The 20036-nt window shown below is 39.4% G+C and overlaps 1 protein-coding gene across 1 annotated transcript in view; it reads left to right on the top strand.

The window, feature by feature from the left end:
- The window catches only part of PDE3A (phosphodiesterase 3A), a gene marked incomplete at its 5' end in the record, with an annotated part of 239735 nt that overhangs the window by 127954 nt on the left and 91745 nt on the right, over positions 1 to 20036 (top strand). The window contains one exon of the mRNA XM_080914922.1: positions 16861 to 16911. Coding sequence (XP_080771048.1) covers positions 16861 to 16911 — 51 coding nt within the window. The remainder of the gene's footprint in view (positions 1 to 16860; positions 16912 to 20036) is intronic.

The raw sequence follows: 20036 nt of genomic DNA, 5'->3' as shown, positions 1-20036 counted from the left end.
AAAGCCTTGGATATAGGTCCACCATTGCCCCATCTCTCGGCCAAGAACTCAGTGTTCCCACATCTGGGGTTTAGCAGAGCCCAGTTGTTTTTGAGTGGTACAATAGATAACAAAGAATAAGAGTCAGCATTCAAAAGTCAGATCTTACCATATCCATCTGTCTAGGATCTTCAGTGTTTGAAACTTAGTAAAGTAGTCTGTACGGCATGTTTCCATCACTGATTTTTAGGGATGCCAATGATTCTGCTCCATGGACTTGGGGATATTTTAAAAGATAATGCATGAAAGGGTCAGTCAATGCCATGCAATCATGAGGACCTAAGTTTGATTCCCAGAAGCAACATTAAGTAAAAGCCAATGTAGCCTTACAAGATTATTGTTAACTGTTATATTTTTCATTGTTGTTGTTTTGTTAGTGTCTTTGTCAACATGGCACACTGTGGTATGTCTAGGGAAGAGGAATCTTGATTGAGGCTGTAGGGCATTTTTAAAATGATTATCATTAAAAATTATTATCATTATCGATGATTGATATAGTAGGACAACGCCACCACTGGACTAGTATTCCTAGGCTGTATAAGAAAGCAGACTGAGCAAGCCAGTGGGTAGCACTCCTCTAGGGTTCAACTCCTGCCTTAAGTTTCTGCCTTGACTCCCCTCAGTGATAGGGTGTGACCTGAGATCTGTAGACTAAAATTAACTCTTTCCTACCCAAGTCACTTTTGGTCATGGTGATTATCACAGCAATAGAAACTCTGACACATGGGAAAGGTCATGTATGTGTCATAGCTCTATTTGGAGAGTGACTAGAAGGTTAGTAACGTAAGTTTAACTGTACACATTAAATCTGAACTTAACACTGAAGCCCTAGGAGAGAGGCTTTGTGCTCAGGGAAAAGGAAAATAAAAGCTACTGTGCAGACCAAGGTTTAAGATAACAAACCCATAAAAGGGTTGATAGTGTGTCTCTTTGTGGAGAGTTCCTTCAGCCAACTTAGAAGTAAGAGCAATGTGAGTACTTAACATCATCCGCTGACTTGGCAAGCAGAGCAAATATAAGTGGAAAAAGCTCCTAAAGCCTTCCAGATAAGCTCGTAAGACGAATACAGATCCCTGAGCACAGACACCTCTTTTCTCTTAGGAATAAGATATGGAGCGATGATGATGATGATGATGATGATGATGATGATGATGATGATGATGATGACAATGATATGGCTCAGTGCTCAATGGTGCTTGTTCCAAGACCACATGGTAGAAGTAAAGGACAGATTCCCCAAGGCTGTCCTTTAAGGTCAACACGCATGCCATGGCATGCCCACACTAATACTTACATGCTTGTGTGTGAACGCACACACCCACACATGAGTATAAAGTTAGTAAGACATGCTAATATGTTCTCATTAACACAGATGAAAGTATCTTAATAACTCATATGAAAAGAAGTGAGTTATGAGACTGGAGAGCTGGCTTAATGATTCTGTTCTTACATAGAGCACAAGGGAGTTGACTTGGCTCACAGCCACCTGTAACTCCAAGTCCAGGGTATCCAAAGTCGTGTTCCAGCCCCTACAGGCATCTGTATCCATGAGAACATATGTACACATAGACATTTACCTAAAAGTAATTAAAATAAATATTTTAAAGGATAATTATGCTTCTCTAACCCCCTGAACATTTCAATAATACTATTGAAATTTACATTGGGATGAATTGAATGTTTTTCCTTAAGGAATATTTTAGTACCAGATATGGGTGGATATAGAAATAATGCTGAAACATCACTTATATCTTATTAAAACATCCCATCGGAAGCATGTGATACAGGAACTTTGTCATTTTCGCAGAGATAGAAACATCTCAGCTGAACGCAGTGATTTCCATTACTCCACAGTAAGCTCTGCGCCCGTTGGCTTTCCCGCCTCATGCTTATCCAGTTTGTCATCTCAAGTTAACCCCTCACCTGTTGTCTGTCTATACGGATTTGCTCATTCTGGACTTTTCCTAAAGTGGGTAACTTTTAGCTTTTCTGGTTGGCGTCTTTCATGTCACACATGGCTTTGGACGTTTAGCCATGTTTCACACGTTTTGAACATGTGTGTTCTTGCTTCGTTCCGTTCTGATGCCAAAGCATGCTCAGTTGTGTGTGGACACCATCCTTTGTTCATCCATTGGTTGGCTGATAGACTTGGAGTTCTCTCTGTGTCTGGGTTCTTCGGAATGACGTGTGCCCTGGGTGCTATTCAGGATTTTGTGGGCACGTTATCATACACTTGCGGATGACATTCCTACTTTGTAGGAAAACACCATTTCACACATTTTGATAAACTCGCCATTTCTCTTGCAAACTGACTGAACCTCTTTGCATCCCCAGTAGCAAATGTGTGTCACCAGATGCTTCTCTGTATCAAGAGACCCCTTCTGGCAGAATGAAATGTTGTGCCTAGTATTGACACAATAGGATAATTTTCAAATTTACACATCCCCGTCCTTCTCCGTGTACATGGTGTGTGTGTGTGTGTGTGTGTGTGTGTGTGTGTAAGTAGTAGTAGTAGTAGTAGTAGTAGTAGTAGTAGTAGAAGTAGTAGTAGGAGGAGGAGGAAGAGGAAGAGGAGGAGGAAGAAGAGGAGTTATAAAGAAAGAGAAATAAGTGAATGGAGAGAGAGGGAGGGGCTAGGAGGTAACAGTGAGAACGTATGTGTGAGTGGGTGTTGCTATGGAGATACTATATAGCCCTAGGGCTGACCTGGAATTTGCTGTGTAAATGAGGCTGTCCTTGAACCACAGAAATCTATTTGCCTCTGCATCCTAGAGTGCTGGAATTAGACGTGTACACCACCAAACCAAGCTATTTTCTTATCTTTAGAAAATTCATAACCAATTGACTCTCAGTGCTCAGCTTTATTTTACATCAATGAATCAGTTAATCTCTTTCTGAATCTATGCTTTGTATTTCAACTCAGCACACAGCACACATTGACTAGATTTTTATTGTCTTGAAGCCCATGGTTTCAGTGGGAGACAGGCAAGAAAGAGCTAGTCCTAAAAGATAATCTCATGTTTGGGCAATGACAGGAAGCAGACAGTCACATGTGAGGAACAGCAAGGAAGGTACAGGTTATACTGGGCTGTTGTTTATTCTCAGTACCAAGCTTGGCCCAGGGGAAGTGCTCCACACTTGTTTGTATTATATGAGGATACAGCGAGATGGATCAATAGATGGCCAGACAGATGTGGAGAGTGTCTCTGATGAGGTGCTAAAAGATTACAGTGGTCCTGAGGAGATAGTTTTGCCATTGACATACTTAATGCTCAGAGAAGAGGCCCAGGGCTCAGACCCACAGAGCCTATTGAAATGCTGGGTGTGCATGGCGTGGTGACCAACTATAGTTTAAGCCAACTAAGTAAAGTCAGGATCCCTGGAGCAAGCTGGCTCAAGTGATTAGCTGTATTGGAGAGCTCTGAGTTCGACTAAGAGATTTACTAGCATAGTAAATAAGGTTGAAGAGAAATCGTGTAAGACTCAACATCATCCTCGGACCTCTTGATGGACACAAATGCACATGCATGTATATATGTGCACATGAGAACATGCTTATATGTGTGATAGCACACACACAGATAGAGAGCCAGAGAGAGACAGACAGAAAGACAGAGAAAGGGATAGATGGAAGAATAAAAACAGATATGTCATCTCCTACCCTCTGATGCTACAGATAGAACTCAGGTTGGTAGGTTTGGCAGCAAGCACCTTTAGCCACTGAGCCTCCTCACTAACCTGTACCTCCATTTAAAAAAAAATTCTCTAAACACCAGCCTTTGAATATTCACACTGTTAAGAATAAAATCTGGGAAATTTAGACCCAGAACACTTTCCAAATCACTCTGCAGCACTGGGAAGACTCAATAAACACACTGTAACATGTACAGTTCTTTACGTAACAGGGCCTGGATTGTGGAGTCTCTGGATAGTGGCTGGAAATAGGATATCCACCAATTTAATGAGTTTGGTTTTTAAAAGCATTTCCTGATGGTAACTTGTTAAGTTAAATAAATAAGCCTATTCTCTCAGAGTGGCCTCTGATTTTTTTTTTTCCAAAGATAAAACTCTCTTTACATACTAAGTTATGAACTGGGCTTTCCTAAGGAGTTTGTTTGTATACCTGTGAGTGTGCCTCTGTGTGTGAGTCTGTGTGTGTGTGTGTGTGTGTGTGTGTGTGTGTGTGTGTGCATGTGTGCATGTAATTCTAAGGAACTATTTGAGCATGTGCAACTTGCAAAAGCCAAAAGCAATAGTGGTGAAATCATTGCTTAACTTGAGCAAACTTGAGAGATTGGGACCTTACTTTGAGAGTCTTGAAAGCTTGAATTGTTATTCTCTGAAGATGCAACCTCGGGCATTTGCAGCACAGTTTAACCCTAGCATCACATGACCAATTCCCTTTGACAATTTCAATAGAAATACAGGTAATGGGATAAAAAAAATCAACGCAGTAGTACAGAAACCCATGATAGCATTCAGGATCTGTGTTGAAAGCCATGTAAATGTGAATTCAGTAACCCTTTATACTTACCAGGCTCTAAAATCAGTTTAGGGATGTAACTAATATGAATTACAGTTTTATTTGAAAGATCATTCTGTTTCAGTTAAAGTTATTTTTAAGAGCATTTCTTAATATGGTAGCCTGGAGAATTTTCCTTGGATTCAACTGGTTTTCTTGCCATTAATAACACCTTAAATGAATGTTTTTAAAAAATGTTTTGCATCAAGGCAAGTTATATATATATATATATATATATATATACAAATTTGCGCGTGTGTGTGTGTGTGTGTGTGTGTGTGTGTGTGTGTGTGTGTGTGAGAGAGAGAGAGAGAGAGAGAGAGAGAGAGAGCGAGAGAGAGAGAATGTGTGCACTCATGTGCAGAAACATATTTATACCTACAGAGATAAGCTAGTTAGTTTTTTTCAATTTTTAAATATACATTATTAATTTTAACACTGATTTAAAACAATTGAATGTTGTTTCTAACAAGTTCAGTATATTAAAATATTTTATAAGGAAATAGGAAGAGAAATAATCCAACTTCAAGAACAAATAAATCTCATTGAGTTAAAAATTTTTGTCCAACTGACACTATTTCTGGATTTTATTATTTTCCCCTAAGTTATCTGGATTTTTCCCTTTATGAGGAGATTATTTTTATAGACTAGTCTCATGAAGTCTCTACTGTAGGTTTGACTGTGTTTTAATAATTTTTGGCATAAAATAACACTGACCAAGTTCATTCATAAACCATTATATAAATGGAATCTAAACATAAAAAGAAACTGAAAACTGTTAGTTTGTTCCAGCACACACTTAGAAACAAAGTATGAAGTCCCTGCTTTGTTTATTTGTGTGTTTGCTAAATAACTATGCAAACAGGCAGAAATAATACCAGGCATGGCAAAAATGAACAGATTTATGGACACACCTAGAGGTGATCAGTGGTTTGTGCTTCAACTGAAGAAAGGTCTGTGAACTTCATAAATTAAGGCTGCAATGCCTTCATGTTTTGTTTTTAAAAGAATTGTTTTGTTTCATCTGCCCAGAACTTAGGAAGTTTTCATTTGTGGTGTTCTGGAATATTTGCATGGAATTGGGACGAGTGGTTCTACGGTGGTTTGATTGGTTTACTTGTCTTCTCAGGGATTTGCGTGTGGGAGTGGCATTGTGGAGGTGAGACCTAGAACCTTGGGCTTTGTCCAGCAGATGCTCTACTACTGAGCTAAACCCAGTCTATCGTGTGCTTGTGTTTCATGACCCATTGCTTGCATTGGAAAATTGTTTTTTTTCCAACTAGCAAAGGATACGGAGGAGAGTCAGAGCATCCATCATACTTGCTGAACCAATGTGTACCTTTGGCCCCAGGTGATCTCAAATTTCTATTATTAGGATTCAAAGCCCTTCTTATTAAGCTATCCCAGCTTCCATCACCCAGGTGAACAAGTTATATAAAAATGTAGAGGTTTCCGATTGCCCTTTAGAAAATCAGCCTGAATCTGGTTTGTGAGGCTGTGTGGAAGCCAGACCTGTGTGCTACATGGAACTCTAATTCAGAATGCATGGCATATTGTGTTAATTATAAATATGATTAAATATAAATATCAAATTTTGTAACTGTGTATTGGTCTAGTCATAGAATGAGGTCCCCCACTCATTCAAGTATATTTAGAAGTAACTACATATATGTGAAAGAACTTAGGTATGGCAGCAGTACAGGGACATGACCATTAGTCAAGGTTAAAATAGCTGATGACTATATACTTTGTACCAAGATCATGTAACGCATAAGTCAGCATCATGTCTTGAGGTGAGCGTTGAACCAGTTGTCCTGATGAACTCATATAGATCATCACTCCTTACTCTTTATTAGTGATTCCGGAGGTGTTGCAAGGACCTAGGTTGGGAAATTCCAGCCTAGCTACAGTTTCATAGAACCTAGAGCTGAATATGTGCAACTAGTATGGGCTGAAAGAGTGAGTGAATGAGTAAATGAATGAATGCAGGAATGGATGGCTGGTACTAATACACTACGCCGAGTGAACAGTTGGTATTTAAGCAGCCAACATATACTTTATTCTTAGAGATGACTGAATAGCTATCATTGTTAAATATGATGGATTTATAGAACGTAGAAAATTAAAAATTTCTCATGTTCCGCAGTCTTAAGAAAGATGGAGAACAGGAGGAGAAATGCATCCAATGAGTTTACAATGAAGGAATATGAAATCTGGTATCTTTCTCTCTCCTCACCAAAATGTTCCAGTGCCAGAGACCAGAAATTTAGCATGAGCTCTGTGATTATTTATGCTAAACACAGACCAGTAGGAAAAGGAAACAATGTGATTCACATGTAGCTGACCTAAAATTTAATCCCTGTTCAGTTACGATGTAATTGCTTCCATTCTGCCTCTTTCAATTCCTTTCTATGCCCCATAACAATTTTAATAACAAAAGAAAATAAATCATAAGAGAAGTATTTAGAAACCCACAACACAGATTGTTGAGAATCTATTTCTTCAAACATTGTTAATCTTTCTTTAAGCAGAAAGAAGGGTTTTGTGGAGCCTACCCTGCTTTTCTTTTTGAAGACTTCCCTAGTCTTTAATACCCAGTGCGAAATATCACTGATGGAATTTCCTTACACAGAATCATGAGCTTATTTCATTTTGCTGTCAAGTTTTCCTAAGCTAAGCTATATGACAGGAAAGAACTCTAGTGTGGGATGTGGTGAGGAATCAGTAAGAGTGTCTACTACACTGAGATGCAAACATCCATGCACACATTGTATAAATATTATGCATAACCCAAATGTCACTTCACTAGTAGTTTATAAGATTTAGCAGCCTGAAGGGTTAATGGATTGGTTGTCATTGTGAGCAAGAAGGCAAAGGAGAGTTCTGAAAATAGTCTAAACCCAGCTGTGGTAACCTCCTTACTCTTAGCAGAGACAGAGAACTGGCTGCATAGTGGACAAGGGTTAAACTCAAGCAAATCTGAGCCTCTCCCTCTCTGCAAACTCCCCCTCCCCCAATATCCTGGACTGTCTACTGACTGCCAGGTTGCAACCCTTACAGTCAGGATCAGAGGGTAAGTGGGTTCAGGACCTTGTGTCTCTCTGTGAGAGGAAAAGGTCTCCACTAGGAAGTCTTCAGTGGGCTGTTTAGGTTTGGAATGCTTTCTGAAGACGGAAAGTTCAGTTGTTAAAATACTTGCCACACAGGATCCTGAGTTCAGTCCCCAGAACCCACATAGAAAAGCCAAGTGTGGTAGAATGTGCTTATAATTCTAATGCTGGGGAACCAAAATCAGGGCATCCCTAGAGCTGGCTGATTATCCAGCGTGAGCAAACTGGTGAGTCAGGCCAGTGAGAGAAACTGTCTCCAAAACAAAAATGGTGAATGGTAACTAAAGCCCAACATTCAAAGCTGACTTCTTGTCTTTAAACATCTTCATATACATACAAAGACATGACGCAACACACACACACACACACACACACACACACACAGTCACACACCACATACACACAGACCCACCACACACACAAGCACACACCACCACACACACAAGCACACACCACCACACACACAAGCACACACGCATACACATATATACACTCACACACACACACACACACACACAGTCACACACCACATACACACAGACCCACCACACACACAAGCACACACCACCACACACACAAGCACACACGCATACACATATATACACTCACACACACACACACACACACACACACACACACAGTCACACACCACATACACACAGACCCACCACACACACAAGCACACACCACCACACACACAAGCACACACGCATACACACACACACACACACACACACACACACACACACACACACGATTTTTAAAAGAGTGATTCAAAGGAACTCACCCCCTTTTTTTTTCTTGTATATTTTTTTTTAGTGTAAGAGAGAGGCAATATTGCCCTGGGATATTAAAAAAGGCATTTGTTTGACTTTGGAAAAGATTCTAAAAGCAAGGAAGGCTGGGCCCAGTAAACTGGAGAAGCCTCATTCACTTTGCCCTGTGTCCTCCCTGGAGCTTACTTTTGGGGATCCTGGATGTGTTCTATATAATGTAATCAACTCTTCTGCCTCCCGTATGAAACCTCCAGCGAAGTGAACATCTCTGATGATGTCCTGTAACCTGGTGCTAATTTAGGGATTGGAGTGGTACTGAAGAAGCTGTAAAAAAGGCAGGTAGTTGGCATACCTTGTCCTCCCAAAGGCAGCTGATAAGGTCTCCTAGTTCAGCCATTAAATTATGAAGGACAGTACATTGTTTTCCACATGATCTGTATTATAGCTTGCAAAATCTCAGGTCCTGAATGTGGCATCCTGGAGGGCTAAGAAAAAGAAATAAAGGACCTGGACTGCAAAGTGTTTTCCTAAAAGAAAGGAAGGAAAGAAGGAAGGAAGGAAGAAGGAAAGGAAGAAAGAAAGAAAAGAAAAGTGTGGGAGTCTCTATGATTATGTTAGTTTATATCTGACTTGGTCCAATGAAAAGCAAATGGCCATTGTCCATTTTACTTTGGGACAATTTGCAGAAAGCAAATTGACATCCCACTCTGGCAACTAAGGAAAAGGACATCAGGAAATAAAGCAGACAGGGATATGCTGGCCTGAACGATCAGTCCAGATCTCCTCAATTCAGCTACGCTTTGGCAGAGCTGTGCACACATAAAACTGGCAAGGTAGCCCTATTCTCATACAGGATTCTGGAGGGAGGAAATCTACCTATAAATAAATGGACAAGCATGTGTCAGAAGGACAACATGCCAAGGCTAAGCGAATCCAAGCCTTATCACACAGAAAGCTCGGTGACTGTCATACTCACCAAAGAGCTGGGAGTCTTACACTCACTCAAATGTTCATCCCCCCACTCCCTGTAGGGCCAAGAATCCCATCCAAAGCCTCCCATGCACTGAGCAATTGTTCTATGCCCTGTCACATTTCATAATTCTCAGGACAAAGAAGCCCATATAACAAGGCGAAATATAATATGATATATATGACAAGTCATAGAAGGTGCCTCGGGGTAGAATTAAGTAAGAGTTTGGGCCAGGGAGAATTTCCAGTATCTCAGTCTTCTATAGAGAATGCTCTTTAGGGTATATTTTTCTCCTTGCTGTTGAGATAAAGTAAGTATCAAACATAGATCTATGACTGCACAAATCTGGTTTCTTTTAAATGGTGGTTTTCTGCTCCTTGCAGGCCCTGTTTTTGTTCCTGTACCAGCTGTGTCCTGTCTGATGTACTCACCCTCCAGGTCTCTCCAGGTCTCTCCAGGTCTCTGAGGGAGCCCATCTTTCAAAGTGGCTTCCCTGGCTTATGCACTTTCATCCTCCTGTGATACTGTAAACTCTTCATCTGCATCAGGACCACGTGGGCCAGCAGCTTTTGTGAATGTCTTACCTCTTTCCTCACTACATTAGGAGAGCTGAGGGAGAAAGCGCACATTTTATTCTGTTCACTGCAATATAAGATGTGGCTACGTCAGTACATCAAACATATAGGGCTACAACAAATATTTGTTTAGTGAATAAAAAAAAAAAACAGACCCAGTTAAAAGCAAGTAGTTAAAAAGAAGAAGCAGTTACAATTTGACTACCTCCTATATAAGTTACTATTGTACATTAAAAATATATATATTATATATAATGTACACACACACATATGTGTGTGTATGTGTGTGTGTGTGTGTGTGTGTGTTAATCTTTTTAAAGCCAATCATGGTGACTGTTTAGGAGCCTCAGGTTGGAAGATTACAATGGCATCAAGACTAGTCGGGAGCTACAGAGTTCTCCCCAATCCCACCCCAACCCCGCCCCCACTCCCACCAAGGCAAAACAGATTTCTTCCAGTGCCATAAAACAAATCCTGGTGACCTCCAGTCCCTTTCTTCACTTTGGACCACTAAGTCATCCTGGGGATTGAACCTGTGATCTTGCACATGCTAGACAAATGCTTTCCCACTCTTGGTGTAGCCAAACCCACTTAAAACCTTGATTGGAGATAGCACCCCACTCAGTTCTTCAGGCACGTGTTTAACTTGCTTTGCAGCCCAAACATACCTTCATTTTATATTCCCCAGTAGCTGGCACTATAGGCTTATGGCATGAGGCTCAGTTAATTATTCCTGCCATATATTTTTTAACATATATACTAGGAATAATTTCTTCTTTCCCATAGTCACCATTTTCCTGCAGTTCTTGGATTACTTGACTTATAATTCTCTCAAGAAGCCCAAAGCATTCTTTTTACACAAATGATGGGGAAAGGTGGCGTAGTGAAACTCTCTCAATAATAAATAAAAACCTCATGCCCGCTCTCGTCATTTCTCACGGTGCTCTTAAAAATATCTGCACTCAGATAGAACCGTTTTTGTTTTCCCGTTGCCTTCTTTGCTGCTCCTGTGAACTTCTTGAATTCTGTGCTTGGCAGCGGTTTTGTTTTCCTTGGAAGTCAGCGCTGTGCAGCATACGGCTTGCAAAAGTCTGTGATGCAGAAATTTATTATTGAAAAGAAGATAGAAAGGAGGGAGAATTTACTCTGTAAAGATGAAAATGACTCAGGGTCAAAAAGCCGGGATGTTTTAAATGCTTCATATAACAGACTTGCCTCTCTTGAAGAATGTATAGTTTGTTCACACACAAAAATAAAGTATCTTTATTTTACCCATCTCGAGAACTGAGAAAACAGAAGGGATCTCTCTCCCTCCTTCCTCTTCTCCCTTCCTTTCCCTCCCCTTCCTTTCTCTGGACTTAGGGAAAGATTTCGCCTGCCATAGGCTTAACCCTGATGGTCTACACATCCTCATTCCTTCTGGTAAGATCGTTATCAAGATGCCATTCCTCCAAGGAGTGATCACAGTGAATAGCCAAGGGAAATTTTTAAATAGATGGTGACAGGCACACATTCTTCTCTTTCTGAGTTAAGTAGCCATGGACTCTTAAATCCCAGAGTTTATGTATTTTCCAGGCCTTATCTCTTTCTCTTATATTTAGCACATCTTAAAGTCATACACATCCTTCTCTCAAAGGAGTTAATACTTTCAGATAGTTTTCCCAGAACTGCTGAGATGCCCTGCTGATACTCATTTATCTTAAAGGTCTAGTCTGTGTGAGATAGATTGAAAGAAAAAAAATGCCCAGTTGGTTTTGCTTCTTTTGCCAGTTGTCCTTGGGACATAAGTGTTGTCATTGTCCTCTCCTCCTCCTCCTCCTTCTCCTCCTCCTCCTCCTTCTCCTTCTTCCCCTCCTCCTCCTTCCCCTCCTTCTCCTCCTCCTTTTCTTCCTCCTCCTCCTTCTCCTTTCCCTTCTCCTCTTCCTTTTCCCCCTCCTCCTCCTCTTCTCCCTCCCCTCCTCTCCCCTCCCTTCCCCCCTCCTCCTTCCCTCCCCCACCTTCTTCCTCCTCTTCTTTCTCCTCTTTGTCCTTCTCTTAAAAAATATATAATACCCTGACTGCTTTGATTCTCTGTAAGGTAACACTAATCCTAGCAGATTAATCAAAGGAATGTGTGAGTTTATTACTGACAGAATAGCAATAGTTTGTACTTCAATATGAAGTTCATATGCTTTCACATGCACCCTGTTTTCCTTAATATTTCTTTTTTCGGTAGTTTCACTCCCAGTCACAAATTGAGAGAATGGACTACAGAGCACCTAAATTAATTTTCTTTAATGTCCTTATTTAGAGAGCCCTCCTGTATCTCATTTATTATATTTAGAGCTAATTGCTTTTTATTTATATTTTTCATATTGTATAGAGTTCCACATGTAGCTTTTGGTGACCTTAAAAATAATAACTATAGTCTACATTAAAAACAAAAAGAAGGAAAACAAATAAAAAAAAAACTATAAACATAGTCAAGGGCTGGTGAGGTGGCTCTGCAGTTAACCATTAGATAAACTGGATAATGCTCCTGGTATGCATGTGCACATGTGTACACACACATGCTCACACATTTCCATGTGCGTACACACACACACACACACACACACACACACACACACACACACACACAATCCCCGACATCCATCAGTAACTAAAGTTTCCGGGTACCTGCTGCCCTCTCTCTGCCACTGCAGGCTTCTGTATGAGTATGAAGCACGCTCCAGCAGGCACACTCACATAAAATAAGTCTTTAAACATAACACATTCTTGCTCAAATCCTTCCTTTGAAATATAATGTCATATAAATATTTCTAATATAATTCATTTACCCTAATGTTCTCTCATTGCTTTATCATGCGATGCTGGCAAATTGCTGTCACTGATAGATAACACCCTTGGCAAATTATTATTATTGTTTTGAAAGAGAGGACAAAATTTAGTGAGTTTTTGCAGAAGAACGTTTAGAAGTGCAGATTTACAAACTACTGAGTTATCTTTCCCTGTGTTATACTTTATGATCTGAATTAGTGCACAGTTGAAAATAACATTATTTTTGGGATAAAGATGGTTAAGATATTTAAGGTGTAACTGAAGAGGTGGAGGAGAAGCTTCATGCTTTTTTTTTATTATTATTTTCTGTTCTGAGAAAAACATTTTCTTCTTTACCTGATGTGCTAAAGGCAAATATTCTTTCGGTAATCCATGGGGTATGGATTATGATTTTCATTTGGAAATTAATTTACTCATGTTTACTGTGACAGCTATGGGGAGTTGGCTTTGCCAGCGTATTCTAACCCATTGCTTTGAAATTATCAGGGCAAATGGTCATCTCACCAGCCAGCCTCCTGTGGAGTATTTCTCAAATACTTTAATAAATCAAGTGGCCACCAATACAAGCTTACTCCACCCTCCACCCATCCTTCCATGCATAGATCCTTCCTGGTGTTAGTGCCTGCCAGTTGTGAGGCCTGCCACTGACATGTGTCAAGGGTTGCTTTTGAGAGTTCTAGAGAACAAATAAGTGAACGGCTTTATTTAAATATTTATAAGCCATACTAATTAATTGATTTATATTTGTGAAACTCATCAGCAATTTCGAATTAGCATTAATGAGTATTTACCAAAAGAGCCATGCCCATAAATCAGAAATTTACAAATTAAAATATTAAAGAAATCTAAACTGTGTGAACATTTAATTTTGAATAATAGTTGGCTAATTTTGCCCAAATTATGTGCTAGACAAACTATAATTAAATCATTGCAATAATGCGGCTAAGGGCAATGATCAATTGTGTCTCGTAAAACGAGGAGCATGAATTACCTTAGTTAATTTTGACTTATGTCACAAAGACTATTTTATGCAATTTTGGTCAAAGAGTCTAAAGTCAAATTTTAATTGCACTCCACAAATTAATCTCATACTATAACTTATTGGCTGTTTTGTCTTCTGTTGAAAAACAGATTTTAACAGATCATTGTTACTGGTCTTTTATACTCTGATTTACTTAGTTCAAGGGGCATGATTTCTTTTTCTTGGAAACAGTTAGGTTTATTATTAATGTACTATAAATAGACACAAGATCCAACAGCCCCTGTCCCAACAAGTTGAAAAACATTAACAGAAAGAGCACATGCTGGATATGCCAGGGAGTCAGAAATCCTCTGACCTGTCATCCCTGCTCTGGTACCCAGAAGAGTGTGAGGCTCTCCAGGGTTTCCAAAGTTTTGGGCAGTGCAGGATCATTTTGGGAGGACTCCTTGGGGTTCTGCTTGGTTGATCCAATGAGCATAGAATCAGTTTCACGAAACTCATGCCGATAGAATAGCAAATGAATCACTTCACACTTTGGCATATCTATTCTGACAAAATGAGGTAGAAAAGTGTGTTCCCTTGACTTCAGCTCAGATGTGTGGGGCTTGGAGAGATGCTGGAGCACCATCTCATGATGTCGATATAGGGACCACATCCTAATCTGTTGTGTTGTCAGTTTGAGTGCATCAGCCAAGGCCTCCAGAGTCTCCCGGTTAGGGTAGGGGGTCTTTCTTGAAGTGCTTTCTTAGGGCCTGGGATGGGTCCAGGGTTGCACTCAGAGGTGACATCATGCAGGACAAACATGGAGTTGTCTTCATCTCAGTTGCGTCCATCAAGACCGCAGCTCACTTGAGTTCCCTTCTTCAGTTTGGGCGAGCTTTTCAAAGACATATTGTATTTCTAGTTTATGTGAACCGGTTATTTTCCTGCATGTATATATGTGTACGGTGTGTAAGCCTTGTGCCCTTGGATGCCATTCAGATTCCAAGAACTAGAGTTTAGGAGACTTGGCTGTAAGCTCCCCTGTAAGTCCTGGAACTGAAGCTGTGTCTTCCTTATAGCAGCAGATGCTCTTAACCAAAGACCCCCATTTCTAGCCCTAAAAGGCTATACATTTTCAAGGATAGCCTATTTGTCTATGTGTGTATACAATCAAATATGCCCATATATAGATCCATAATATAGATCTATATATTTCCATTTGCTGAAAGCTAGGAATATTTTGTATTACTTTTCTCCTTTACTTTCTACCAGGTAGTCAAGGTGATAAATTTACTGTTTTAAATGGCAGCAGAAGCAGCTTACTTACTTTCTTTCATTTCCAATGAAATTAACATTTTCCCATAAGTTAAACAGAGTTGAGGTGTTTTTGTTTGTTTGGTTTTTCATTGTTTGTTTTTTTGTTTTTTTAATCTTTGTAAAATCTGGTGCTGGTCAAACCCCTTATCCTCCTACTGAGCTGCAGCTCCCTGTCTTTTCCGTTTGTTTTATAAATTGTTGGTGTTATTTCTTCAGCTTCTCTGCTATAACTCTCAAAGTAAATGAGGCATCCCAATAAGCAGAGAGGTAGCTTATTATCTTATATGTTTATTTAATTTTTGAGGCAGAGGTGAATTTTACTGCAAAAATTTCATGTAGACTTAAGCACATGGGTAAGATAGAGGGACAATTGGTAAAAGGACAGTCTGTACCCAAGGGCATTCACATTGACCTTTCAACACAGGGCCATCATTATCCTTTCTGGTGGTAAAAACACATAGGACACAGTTATCTATGCATAATTATATACATTCTGTACATTACAGTCTTAGACACAGTCCTCCGGTGGCACTCACGCCGTTGTTAACACAGTCGAATTTAAGACTTCTTTCATATTCTTTAAAACGTCCTGTGAGGTCTTGATGAAATTCACTTGCTCCTGACAATGTGTTGGAGCCTCGCTGACCAATCAGTGTATAGAATTCAGTCTCCTTGCAGTGAGGTAGTTTTTAGCCATCAGTTCTTTGCTCGGTACAAATGTCTCTTTTGCTGGGTTACGTTCAGAGGCTGCTGCCTCCTGTGACTGTGACTGTTGCTACAGTATCCCTGAGGGGTCAGGCAGCACAGCAGAGAGGGGCGGATGTGGGTAGATGTATCTCTTTCGAGCTGTTGGTGAGCTTCCTGGCTGTAAGTGGCCCTTCCGTGTGTAATTATGTGAAGTGTGTGTGCATGGGAAACCAGTGCTCTCTCATTCTTCCCAGTTCCCATAAAGATGCATATTTCTTTAATATTTTTCCCTGAAAAAATTTCACTTTCTAACAAATAATAATCCTGCAGTGTAGCTCAGAGCTAGTCTTATTTGGGGGTAGTGTGATAACTTGATACTACTTTATACTTTGCAACTTGGGGGGACATTTCCTGTTAAAAGAGTTGATTCTGGGTGTTTTGTTCTGCCTTTTAAAAAAAAAGTTTTGCGTTTTGTTGTTTGTTCTCCTTTAATTTGTGACAAAGGCTCACAGAGCTCACAGTGGCCTCTGTCTTGTTTTAAGCCCTGAGCCTCCTGCTTCCACCTTTCTGTTGCAGTGTCACAGGTGTGCACCGCACAGGTGAGCGCCACCACACCTGGCTCCTTATTGTACTCCTTGAATCTGTCACATTCTTGTTGTGTTACCAAAAGAGAATTTGAAATAACTAAAAATAAGGTTGGTCTGCCTCTGCTTCTTACTGCTTTAGACGGCCTCATTGCATGACTTATGGTGTTTATTTCCCTGGAAAACCACAGGATTACTGACATGTTTTGCACAATTTGACATGTGTCTAGGATTTCTCTGGCAAAGATACTAAAGCCACACAGAGCGGATTCTTCCTACCAGAGATATTTAGACACCATTGGCACTAGTAGAGTTTTGAATGCTAGCTATCAAGAAAGACTATGCCTTCATGTTAATTTGCTTAGGATGTCTACTTGATACCATTCCTGTTAGAAAACAATTCAGCAGTTTAATTATTCTCTTAAAGCATGAGTAGGAATACTGGACTAGTAAAATATGAGACTAATTTACCATAACTACCCTCTTGTCCTCACAGCTCATGTGCCATTCAGAATGGGACCACAAGAGAGGGTCACGAGGATCCCAGGTAAATATCGCTTCCTTCATTTTTTCAAGTTCTGTTTCTGAATGATTTCAAGAATAGGTTCTGTGAAATTCAAGAAATAACAATCAGCAAACAGAGAAAGGAAAAATAATTGTGCCATTTGTTTTTATTTAAGTTAGCTGAAATTAAAGTCTGGGGTTTAAGACTTGCAGGCAGACGTCAGTCTTTTCTTCCCAAGACCTTCCTGTGTTTATGAGCATGTGAACTTTATGTTCCTCTGGACTCTGCAGAAGGCATTGTGATCAACGACCCACTCTCTGGACTTCATTCACTTCCTTTGATAATTTTTCCATGTGCTCTCTTCCTCCCCTCTTCTATCTTCTTGTTTCTGGTTAAATATTCTGAAATATAATCGGGGGATAAACTCTGAACTAATTAGAAAAATTTTGCCTCCAAATTAATTGTCTTTGTCTAAGGGATAAAAAGATGAAAGGACCTATTATTTTTGAAAAGAAACAATTTCTAATCCTTTCTATATTACCAGACTGTTTTCATTGTCTCGTTTTATGTCTTAGGCAAAAGGGAAAAGCTTCCATGACGCATTTATCCTTTTTAATGACCTAATTAGACAATGTGGATATGTTTTTCTTCCATAATCACATTGCCTGACAGAATAAAGGCTTGATTTCACACTAAGAAGATCCCCTTTCCTCTTAGGATATTTTCTAAAGATGTAGAAGATATATTTTTCTCATAGCAGCCCCTGTTTACCTGACTAAAAATGTGACCACAGAAGTATGTAGTTAGAAATGCTTAGCCCTACATTTACATATATGAATGCACTGTGCAGTAAATGTCTGTTCATTGTTAAATGTGGGTCACTCCTGGGTGTATCTCATGTATTTATATGTGCTTGTGTCTTCACTGTGTGTGTGGATAATTATTCACTTAGATCACTGGGAAAAGGACATCAACACAGTGGGTGTTTCAATGATGCTGTTAGAAGATTTATTTTACTATAACATTTATTCAATATTTTTTTAATTTATTAAGCATATCTATTGAGGATGTTTAAGTAAAATCTTACTGAAGATATAGTCTTAAACAACAGAGATGAAGTAAAAAATCAAACTAATAATATAAATCTATTTTCATAGAAGTTCTGATTCTTTTCCTCTATACCATTTGAATTAATGAGTAATGTAATTGAAATCAAATCAGGATTATCCTAAGGACTGTGTTCTATGCTTTCTTCTCTGTTTCTATTTCTTAGACAATTATCTCTGTTCACATCTTTCACATCTTAAGTCATAGTTTGCTGCATTGTGGGTAGCGAGTTGTTGACATTAAGAAGATAGATTCCATATGATTGCAAACCTTTAATAGAAAGAAACAACACCAGGCTGAGATACTGGCTCAGTCCTTAAGAGCAAGAACTCTTCTTGTAGAGGACCAGAATTTGGTTCCTAGCACACACACTAGGTGATTCAATGGGGCCTGTGATTCCAACTCTAGGAAATCTAATATCTCTGGGCTCTAGAGGCATGCACATATACAAAACAAAATTGCACATATACAAAACTGCACAGCATAAAACTGCATGTATACAGAACTGCACATACATAGGCCATTGTGCTATAATTTATATTAATGTTGGGCATAGTCACACTGTCATATAAATTATAAGAAAAAGTGTCCTCCCATTAGTTGCTCCCATTTTATACTTATAAATGAAATGACGGGGTAAAGCAAATTATATTCTAGGTATTGTGTATAACTATAAAGCTTATAATTTTGTATGCAAAAGCGTTTTCATAAATTTTATAAAGTTAGATGACATTAGAAAGCCTGCTTGGTTCTGAAAAGCAAATGAGTTAGTTCCAAGTAATTGTATCCTGCACAGCAGGGGCTCCTCAAACCTTTCCACCAGTGGGGTGATTCTTCTCATTGTAGTATACCTTTGTCATATGGAGTCTTCAAGTACTGTAGAAAATGCCAAAATAAAAAATGCCTACTAAGAAGTAAGAACAGTTAATGGTGAACCCTTTATCCTCCCAAAATTCCAGAAAGATAAATGAAGCACTAAATAATCTCTGACCTAACTCAAATTTCTTACTACATTGCTGTCTAAAAGCATTGAGTAGAGCAGTAGTCCCTTCTTCTCTTCCTGTCTTCTGAACACATGTAATATTCTCAAAAGGTTCAATCTTTCAAAGGAAATTTCAAGCATGCTTCATATGAATGCCTATTGCTTAATATTTAACTAACACTCCAAGGTCTTAGTGAAATCTGATCTCATTTTGGTATAATTTACAAGCACCCACTTCACGTTAATATATGATGGTCATGGATTGAAATAGAGCAGTTGTGTGGCTCAGTGGTTAAGAGCATGCATAATTCTTCAGACGACCCATGTCTCATTTCTAGTACCCATGTCAGGTAACAACAACTTCCAGCTACAGGAAATCTGAAACCCCTTGTCTCACAGGACCTGACACACATAAGCTTCACAGACTCATGATTACACACATGATTAAAAATAATAAAATAATTATTGAAAAAGCAATAGAACCATTTTTATTTATAATTACCATATAAAGTATCTGATAAAAATTTACCGAGTTAATAAATGAAATGTAATAGAACTTTTGGCGACAAAAGATGGTTCTTACTGTCTAGCGAAATTATGATTACTTCATAGAAATGGTACCAGCAGGGGCAAGACTGAAATGTTAGGCAAGTCTCCAGAGTGCACAGAGGGAAGGGTGGATAATGCTAGTCAAATAACAGTCTGAATTGGAACATAACTGTATATATGTGAATTTTCTTTGTACCTTTACTTTGAAACCTATTGGGTTAGGATATTACCTGCTGTGAATGTCATACAGCATTGATAAGATGGGCATTGTCACAAGAACTACTCTAAAGGGCTGAGGCAGAAAATGTCAGGTTGCATTAATAAGATTATAGGGGGAATATATGGAATGTAGGGCAAGAACATCGGGAGATTCTGCGCCCAGACAGAAACCTTCAACGGGAAGATGGCAGCTCTGGTGTGAGTGCCAGCAATGAGCAGCCAAGATGGCCATTCCATTCCAGAAGGAAGCTTCATATAAATACACAAGGGACTATTCTAGCTGTACTGTGGCCAGAAGAGAACAAATGTC

This window comes from Micromys minutus (genome assembly GCF_963924665.1).
Source record: "Micromys minutus genome assembly, chromosome: 3".
In the NCBI taxonomy this organism is placed as follows: domain Eukaryota; kingdom Metazoa; phylum Chordata; class Mammalia; order Rodentia; family Muridae; genus Micromys; species Micromys minutus.
The sequence above is the reverse complement of the archived record's forward strand: the minus strand, read 5'-3'. Positions and strand labels throughout refer to the sequence as shown.